The sequence below is a fragment of the Alligator sinensis genome, unplaced genomic scaffold (assembly GCF_000455745.1).
Source record: "Alligator sinensis unplaced genomic scaffold, ASM45574v1 scaffold301_2, whole genome shotgun sequence".
NCBI classification, from domain to species: domain Eukaryota; kingdom Metazoa; phylum Chordata; order Crocodylia; family Alligatoridae; genus Alligator; species Alligator sinensis.
The window spans coordinates 899,068-908,654 of record NW_005841874.1 but is presented as its reverse complement, the minus strand read 5'-3'; the positions used below and the strand labels follow the sequence as shown (position 1 = coordinate 908,654).

General features: G+C 63.8%; 1 protein-coding gene across 2 annotated transcripts in view; it reads right to left on the bottom strand.

Moving 5' to 3' along the window:
- Positions 1-4,641, bottom strand: part of FAM131A (family with sequence similarity 131 member A) — a 12,813-nt gene extending 8,172 nt beyond the window's left edge. Inside the window, exons 1-3 of one of the 2 annotated variants that reach the window (XM_025195873.1) lie at positions 4,502-4,641; positions 479-572; positions 5-187 (exon numbers count right to left, since the gene is read on the bottom strand). In XM_025195873.1, coding sequence (XP_025051658.1) covers positions 5-187; positions 479-548 — 253 coding nt within the window. In that variant the 5' untranslated portion in view covers positions 549-572; positions 4,502-4,641. The remainder of the gene's footprint in view (positions 1-4; positions 188-478; positions 573-4,501) is intronic. The other variant, XM_025195870.1, reaches the window with a different exon arrangement.
- Between the last annotated feature and the right edge of the window lie 4,946 nt (positions 4,642-9,587).

The window sequence follows — 9,587 nt, the reverse complement described above, 5'->3', positions numbered from 1 at the left end:
CCACCTGCGGCAAAGCGGGCCTCCTGCTCCCCTTCACTCAGGTCCGAGTACGAATTGAAGGCGCTCTCCAGAGCCACAGGCGAGTCCACGGGCTTGCACCAGCCCTTCCACTCGATGAGGTGTGCCACACGGCCCTGCGCCATGGCCGTCGGCTTCGTCACGTGGTCTTTCACCACCTGCGAGATACCTGCAGGCGGGCAGCAGCATCAGGGGCCGTGCCTGGGTGGGGCACCCACCCCGTCGCACAGCTGTGTCCCCCACAGGACCTCTCCCCACTCCCAGGGGGGATCCCATATCCCACGAACCACTTCCAACCCCACCCCACAGAGCTACCTGCCCCCTCCAGGTGCTCACACCCCATCACCTCCCATGCCCTACAGACCCCCTCTGTCCCTGTAAGCCCCCTCCCCTGGCCTCTCACGGAGCCCCCCAAACACCGCCCCCCAGCCGCACACCCACACATGCCCCCATGTGTTACCGTGCAGGGAGGAGCGGGCCAGGGCAGCGATCTCCTGGATGGTGAGGGCTCGCCGGGACTTGGGTAACATTTCGACAGTGTCTTCAACATTTACCTTGAGCCAGAGGAGGAGGAGGGATGAGACCCAGCCCATGCTAGCCCCCACCCCTGCCATGGGGCCAGGCTGGCACACAGAGGGGGAGGGCTGTTGGGAGAGGGGCTGCCGGCGCAAGGGGGCAGCCAAGCAGGTGGGACTGAGGGCCTGTAAGGTCCTACAGGACACCACCGACAGGAACCCAGGAGTCCTGAGTGCCACTGAGTACCCACCGCTGAACCACGGGCCTCCACTGCCTCCAAGGCCAGAGCCTCCCAGAGGGTAACAACTTACTACTGCTTCTGTTGTAGAGCATGCAGTGGGACGGGGGGCTGAAATCCACCCTGGCACCCACTGGACTCAGCTTGAAGCAGGAGGGGGAAAAAATCAGTGTTTGAAGGGGTTTCTGCTCTTAGGGCCTGACAGCCCACAGCCACAGGGCACAGCCCAGCAGCGGTGCCAGGCCAAGCTGCTCAGGAGCCAGCTTCTGCACGTGTCTTGTGCCCCAGCTCTTCCCTGCTCACAGCCTGGCTGCCCCTAGCTCCATCTGTGCCCAGTTTGGGGCTGCGCCAATATGATGCTGTTGGGCTAATGCTGCACCCACCCTTTGCCGATGGCAGGTGCCAGCCTGACATGGCAGGAAGAAGCAAACACCGAGCAGGGGAGGCCGGAGCTGGGGTGTGAGCAGCAGCACATGGGTCACAGAGGACGGTCTTGGGAGGGACACACACTCATGCAGCATACACACGTGTCCTCTGCATACATATATGTGCACGTGCATGCAGGCAATGTTCGCATGGCAACACAATCTCTCCCACTGTATGTGTGTGTGTGTAGTTGTGAACACAGTATTGAGATACCCTCCCACAATCAATGCATGTACTCCCACACACATGCTACAGACACACACGCATACACATGTGCATATGTCCTCCCTGATATCATATCGTCACTAGCATACCGGAGAGGCACAGCTTCACCTGCTAGCCAGCCACTTACACACCCGTGCTGGGCACACCAGCTCCCAGGCTGTGCATGCATGAGACACGTGCAGGCAGGTGGGTGCCCTACGTTCACACTGTATATGTGCACCCACACTGTTGCAGTCTCCCACGGTGTCTGGAGGTGGGCAGGCGCACACATACCCACACACACGCACACATGGGAGCGACACATCAGTGATGTATGCACACACCTACTTGCTCCAGCTGCCCCATGCCCCAGAGGCCATACCAGGCAGAGGGGGGAAGACCCCCAATCTCATGATATTGTGTGACCTAGCAGGGCCACCTCTGCTGCCTCACTCCAGCCAGAGGCTCCCACAAAAGCCTCAAGTGCTATCGCCAGGCCCAGCCCAGGCAGGCAGCACCTCCTGGCACCCACACGGCCCATGGGCACCAGCCACCCACAGGGTAGGGGAAGCACACACAGCACAGGGGCTCTGGGGTGGCCAGGAGGGACAGGCCCAGCTCCACCCCCAGGCCCGGTAGCCCCAGCCAAGCCCTGCCCCCAGCCCACAGCGTGACTCTCCCACCCCCTGCATGTGGCAGGGCAAGGGGCAACGCCAGCTGCCCTGACAGGCAGACAGCAAGAGCACAGGCCACACCAGGCACTGCCCCACTGCTGCCACGTGCGGCCATGAGCCCATCACTGCAGGAACAGCCCTGGGTGCAGCTCAGACCCCGGGGGTGTAAGTTCAGCTCAGCTCTGGAACAGCTCCCGGCGCCCCCCGCCCGCCAGCGCTGCAGGGAGCCTTGTGGGCACTGCCCAGCCCCTGCCTGCCGCTGGCTGCTGCTGCTTCCCTGGGAAGCTGCTCCGGACGTGTAGCTTGCAACAAGGTGTATTTCCATGGCAACCAGTCACCATGGACTGATTTCTCCCAGGATACAGGCCGGCTCGGCACTGACGTCAGTGCAGCCCGGGAGGGGAGCACGCGGGGAGCCAGGCGAAGGCACAGGGTGCAGAAGGCGGGGGCCAGGTGGGCTGGACACTGCTGGCTGTGGAGGGGCAGGGGCAAAGCCCCCCAGTGCCCTACTGTACCAGCTGCAGGCTCGTGGTCCGCTGATGCCACCGGTCCCCTCCTTGTGAACCCTGCCATGGTGCAAGGCTGACTTCATGCCAACCCCGGCCAGGCAGGAGAAATCAGCCAGTCCCAGGGGAAGAGAGGCCTGGCTAGGCCACCACAGCCCCCAGCCTCCATGGACACCCCAGTCCATATAACTGCACCAGTGCAACATGGCAGCGACCCCTGCCCCTTCCCATCCCTTCCTGCCCTGCAGCCACCAAGACTCCCATGGGCTCTGGAGTCCCAGCTGCCAGAGGTGGGGCTCACTTGCAGGTGGTGGGGGAGCATGAAGCTGAGGCAGGAGCTGGGACTCGGGCTTTGCCTGCAGCAGAGATGGGCACCAGGCCAGCACCGGCCCAGCCCAGCTGTTGCCAATTGCGCTGGTGCCAAGCATCCGTGGCAGCTACCCTGCGTTGGGTGCCCACGCAATGTCCCCCAGCCTGAGAAGCAGGGCACTGTGCTCATTCATGCTGCCTGGTGCTGCATCCCGGGGCTGGGGGCCATCTCACCCCCGACACACAGGGGCTGGGGGTAGCAAGGCAGTAGTGTGGAGGGGGCTGCAGGGCAAGGCCTCACCCCTGCTATCACTGCCATGGATGCCCAGGGAATGAGGGGCCCTGGCGGACTCTGGCAAGGGAAGACACGATGGACCCAACCACAGCCACTGCCTGGAGCAGAGGCCCCCACCAGCTCCACCTAAAAGTCTGACAAGAGCTGGACCAGGACCAGGCTGGCTCTGTGGCTGGGACAGGACAACACAGGCCTTGACAGTGCTGTCTGGGTCAGGGGAGAGGTTGGAGGTTAGCGTGGGTGATGGGGAAGGGACCATGCTCCTTGAGGGGACAGGGGAACTCAAGGAGCATGGATCAGCCCGGCCCTTGCTCCTAACTGCCCCATCAGAGCCTCAGCTCTTGCCCCCACACCCCTGGGCACAACCCCCAAGAGCCGGCACAATCATGCCAGATGCCCAGCAGCTCAGCAGGGTGGGTGCACAGGGCACTCAGGGGAGCAGGGGGATGCTCATAATGGGCAACAGCTCCAGCATGGGCAGGAACACAGGGAGCTGTACGCTCTGCACGGCCTCACCAGAGAGCGGGGAGCTGACAGCTCGAACCCTCCAGCTCAGACCCAGACCTCAGGCCAGCCTGGATCGGGCAGGGCAGGGACGAGGGATCCCCATGCAGAAAGCCTGGGGGAAGGGGAAGCAAGTTCAGCAGCACGATGAAGTGGGCCAGCCCCCCAGGGACCCAGCAGCCAGCGCCGGCCTGCCCCGGTCGTGTCCTTGCCAGCAGCATGCCCTGATCTAATTGCTCTCCCAGTAACCGCGATCGGAGCAGCCCAGCCTGGCCCTACCCCATGGCGCTGCACCTCCTAGCCAAGTCTGACCCTAATACCGGATCCACACCACACCACCCAGCCTAGCCCTGTACCCCAGCCCCATGCCCAGGAGCCCCTGCTCTCAGCCAGGCTAAGGGGGGCTGCCAGTCAGTTCTTGGCTGTGATGCCTGGGGACACTGTCCAGTGCCTGGCACTGCCCTGACGTGGCCCAAGTGCCTCTCAACAGGCCCGTGGCAAGGCTGGACCATCTTGGGGGGTTGCAGGCATGTCAGAGATGGGGCTGCTGTGATTCACACGCCAGAAGGGGCAGGGGGGCTGGAACCGAAGAACACTGGAGCTGCCGGCTGGCTCAGGGCACGTGCCTGGATGCGCAGTGACTGCTAAGGGGGGGCGGGGGGCACAGGACCCATCCAAACTGCTCCACCCCTCCCTAGCTCTGTCTCACCCCCTCATCCCAGGACCCCAAGCAAGCACACGCCCGGGGTCCCCTGCAACAAGAAATGCAGGGAAGTTGCAGCCCTCCCCCCCGCACCCGTCCTGCACCCACCTCGAGAGAGTCCTGGCTGTCCAACGAGCTGTGGCGAGCCAGGCGGTGAACCAGCGAGGTCCGGGTGCTGCCCACGGGTGACAGTGCACGCAGGGACTTCACCTCGTTCCACTCCACATGCAGCCTTGTGTCCACGGCCACTGTGGGGAGAGCACAGCGGGGTGTCAGCACCTGCGCTCCACACCCCGGCCCCACCAGGCCTGGGGATTCGGCCCCGGCGGCGCTTGCAGAGAGGACAATTCCCCTGCAGAGCAGAGCATCCCCATGCACACACATGTACTGGCAAAGCACACACATGCCAGGCATGTGCAGACACAGCCAGGCGGGATCTCACAGTCCTGGACAGTGGGTGCCAGTGGCAGCACCCCTTCCAGTATCCCTGGGCAATGCCAGGTGACTGTGCAGTCCCCTTGCCAGCCAGCAGGCTCCACCTGTTGCCACCTGCAGCTTGGCATTGGCCTTGGATTGGGACCTCCCAGACACACACAGACTCTGCACCCCCCCCAGGCACTGCCATAATGTTTGTAATATGCACGCACCTGGCCTCTGCCCTCAGTGACAGTGCAAGTTCAGGTAGTAATGGGCTGCTGGCCTCTGCAGGTCGGGTGCTGGGAGGTAGCACACACCAAGGCTTACCTGTGTATCTACCTGGGAAGGACAGGCCCTGGCCTGGCTGCCAACCCACCCCCCCACACACACACCATGCTAGGAGCATTTCAGAGGCACTGTTTCTCTAGCCAAGGGCTTGTTTCAAGCTGCAACTACTTCCAATGGAGCCAGAGCACCCTATACACCAGATGCTGCCAGGACAGATGGGGAAGCCTCCAGGGCAGACAGGGCCTGGTGGTGTGGAGACAGCCCCGGCTCTGCGAGATGACGCTGGGTTGATACTCAGTCCCCCCCGGGCCCAGTTTCGTGCTGGCCCAGTGAGGGGTAAGCACTGATGGCAGCCTTCCAAACTGGTCCAGGCCCCTTCTGCTGGGAGTCCCAGCCAGCCCAGCCCCTACCCACAGCCCAGGGAACAGATGTCCCCCTGGACCCTGAAGGCAGGGCCCTGGCAGGCTCACATACATGTGCCCAAGGGCTGGGGGTGGTCAGAAGCCAAATACGAAGTTTCCCCTGGCAGAGCTGAGAGCAACACATGCCCTGCAGGGGCAAGGCTCCCAGTGAGTCCCTGGCTGGCTCTGACAGGCTAGTGCGGTCCTGGGGGGCACTGCACCCAGGGCAGGGAAGGAGACCTCTATGAAGGGGAGGGAGAAGCAGCCCTGTCAGGCAGGCTGCAGGCAGAGCTTACAGGGCTGATCACAGGTGGGCAGGGGGAAGGCATGCCAGCCTGCACGGCCCCAGTGCATGAGCAAGGCACAGCTGGCATCTCACACCACAGTGCCTTGTGCCACCTATAGCTGGGTGGGCAGGGGCCACTGGGGCCCGAATCCAGAGCTCGATGCCAGCTGCCAGTCTGGGAGGTGCAGTAGTGCTCCCCCAGTCCCCAAGTGGTGTCAGCAGGGTGCCAAGGCAGGGCAGCAGCGATGGGCACCACTGCAGTGACTGAGGCCAGAGCTGCTCGCCCCCATCCAGTACTACCCACTCCCAGGGTCTCTGGCCTTGCCTTGGGGCTGCAATGGGCCCAGCTGTGCCCAGCCTAGCGCTGCCCTGCTGCCCCAGAGCCTGTCACTAGAGGGGCACCACGACAGCAGAAGGGCTGAGGCCTACATGTCTGGGCAGGAGCCCAGGGGCCAGCGCAGAGCCAGCACCAAGGTGGGAGGGGCTGGGGGGGGGGCAGGATTCCTACCAAAGAACCAGTCTAGCACCCCTCCCTCCACAGCCCCCAAGGCTGCCATTTCCCAGCATGCAATGCACTCACTTGGGCCAAGCAGCTGGCAGGGACCATCAGGCCTACCTACAACGCCCCCACCCACAGCAATGCTGCCTCTGACTTGGCCACTTCCCCACCACAGCTTCCTCACCTCCAAGCTACTGAATTCCCTCCCCCCCCCCAACAAGCCCACAGCATCCCCCGGCAGAGCCAACAGTTAGCTTCCCCACTCCATGCTCTCACCACTAGGCCAGGCTGCCTCTTTGGCAGCAGAGTCTTGGCTACACTAGGGCCAGGAGGGGCCTCCAGAGTCCAGTCCCTTGCACTTGCAACCAGCAAAGTCCCCAAGAAATAGGAGAAAGGGCAGGAGGATCTGGGCAGAGCAGGCCAGTAGGCCCCTGGTGCCCTGCCAACCTGAGCTGGGGACACAGCCCTACCTGCCCCCCACCCTCAACCCTAGGCACCCTCAGCCAGGCCAAGGACAGCTGTGGCTATGACAGCAAGGCTCCAGGGTCTGCCTGTGTCCATGGCACACCCAACACTGAGCTGTAGGTGTGGCATGGGAGTGGTGTGGGTGCCACAGAGCCTGGCAGTGCCCGCAGCAGCTGCCCAAGGCAACAGGGGGAGGGCAGGAAACCAGACTGCTTCGGGCTGGGCTGAGCTGAGCAATGCTCAGAGGGGAGGCCTCTACAGAGCTGCCAGCCCTGCAGGGAGGGGGCTGGTGACTCACTGCGGGTGCTTGTCCTTCTGCACCAGCACCGATCCAGGGCCGCGCCTGGCACTCGCAGGCCATGTCAGGGAGGGAGGCCAGCCTCTCCCATGGTCTGGAAAATGATGGGCAGCAAGGACCCCACCACATTCCCAACCAACTCACACTGGCTTATGCAGCCACTGGGCAGCTGCCACGTTCCACCCCGGAAGCGTCTGCATTTTGCTGGCGGGGACATGCTTAGTGTAGCAGTCTGGGGTGCTGGGTGGGGCGGGGGGGAGGAGGCATGTGGATCTCCTGGCAGGGCAGGGAGCAGGGAGCAGGGCCAGTGCCAGGATGGTGGGGAAGCCAAGCAGATGGGAGGTGCTGAGCTCTACCAGCCATGGGAAGCTGGGGGGGTAGGCAGGGGCCACTGCCCCTAAACTGGAGTGGCAGCGGGCCTGGAGCATGCAGACCATGAGGAAGAGGAGGGGGCTGGCCTGGGCATCCTGCAGGCAGGCTCCTGTCCAAGGAAGCCAGGCTGACTCCAGCCCGTTCCAACGCAGGGACATCGTGTTCCCACTGAGCCATGTGCATGCCAAAGCCCTGGCACCATGGGCAGCACCCACCTCCGCACCAGCCAGGCCTGCTCATGCATGCACGTGAGACTGGGGCAGGCAGCACCACCTGCGCAGTGCCAGGGGCCAGGTCCAATGCTCCTACCCAGGGTGTCAGCAACTGTGGGACTCATCCCAGTGGAGAGGGGAGGGCTGCCCCTGTGATCTGGACCAGTGCTGGGGGAGGAGAGGGCCCCATGGTGCATTGGGCACCCTATGTAAATATGGGCTGTGGGAGGAGTGGGGGGAGATGGGCCCTGGCCCCAGGATCTTCCCCACGGGCCCCAAACACACACACCAAGATGAGCCCAAAGACCTGCATGGGCACCCGTGCGTGGAACACACCAAACCCCACTCAGGATCCCCCCCACAGAGTACAGCCCCCACAGCCTCAGCACACCCACCCAGCCCTCCTCTCTCCCTGGCAACAGCTCCCTATTCCTCTGCCCTGCCAGGTGCCCACTGCCCCACAGTATGTGCTGGCCATGGCTGCCACCTCCCTGGCACTGGGGCTGGGGATACTGTGCAGCTCGACCCTTTCCTAGCTCTACCTGGATGTGGAGTTGGGCACACACCACTGCCCATGCTATGGACCAGGGCTGGGGTTCAGGTGTCCTAATGATGCCTAAACCTGGCATGAGCAGGTGCTAAGCAAGAAGCATGGTAAGGGGGGTGCTCAGCAAGAAGGGGCTGGGTTGTGATTTGTGGGTGAGGGGCCTGCCTAGAGGAGAAGGAGACCCCTTCAACAGTAGCCTCCTCCCAGACAGCCCCACAGCCCAACTCAGCCCCTGCCCAAACTGCTCCCCTCCTGGATGCCAAAACACTACACAGGCCATGCTCCTTCCTCCTGTTTGGCCCTGTCCCCAGGTGAGGGGGGGGGGGTGAGGAGCATGGCACTGTGCCAGGGGAAGCCAGGCTCGAGCTCGGCTAAGTGGAGCTAACAGCCCTGGGAGGGCCGTGCCAGTGGTCTGGCACTAACACGAAGGAGACGCTGAGGGCCAGAGCTCCATGGACTTCACTCTGGGCTTGGCAGGGAGCATGGGCCCATGCAGCAGGGGGGTGGGAAGGGGAGTGCAAATCAATGGGATACGGGAAGAGCCAGGGAGGGGAGCAGAAGAGGCTGCCCCTGCACCCCTGCCAGAGACCCCAGCACACTTGGGGCTGCACAGAGGGAGCCACGAGGGCCCAGACCAGCCCCACTGGGAGCACCAGGTTGGCATGAACCTGAAAGGTGTCTGGGAAGCAAACAAAGGTTGCGGGGGGAAGAAGGAAAGGATCCGACCCAGCCCACATGCTTGCCAAAGCACATGGCTGGCATGGGCACGCAGCATGGCGTTGGCCCCATGGGGGCATGACTGGGCCCAAGAGGCAGGACACAACCAGGCGCAGCAAGGAACCTGCAGCACTCTGTACCCCGCACCCTCCAGGGAGCTCAGGACCAGGCAGGATCAGGCCCAAGCACTGCTCAGGGGACCAAGCAGAAGCTCCAGGGGGGCCGTGACCGTGGCTCTCAGCCTGGAACAAGGCCAGGAAGTGCTTCAGCCAAGGCTTGGGGCACCCATGGCCAGGGAGGCAGGGCCCCACTAGGACTTGCCAAAGCCCCCAGCAGAGCAGGGAAGGGGGCACAGAGCAAAAGAGCCCAGCTGTGCCTGCAGCAGGGAAACCCACATGTGCCTTGAGGGGGGTGCTATGGGGCAGGGAGGAGACTCAGCAGAGCTGGGCTGGGCTGGGGGCTGCCTGGGGCCAGCTGGGCCCAGGCTCTGGTGGTGGGAGGGGAGTGGCAGGGCGGGTGTTGCAAGGGACAGGACAGAGAGCCAGGCGGGCGCTGCTGGGCCAGATCCTGCACATCCACCGGGGCACAAATCGGAGAAGAGGGACCCAGGGTCGGGGGGACGGGGCCTGGCTGGGCCCTGCGGGGGGCGGGGGGCAGGGGCTCTCTCCGAGCGGCAGGTTGTTCCAGGGGGG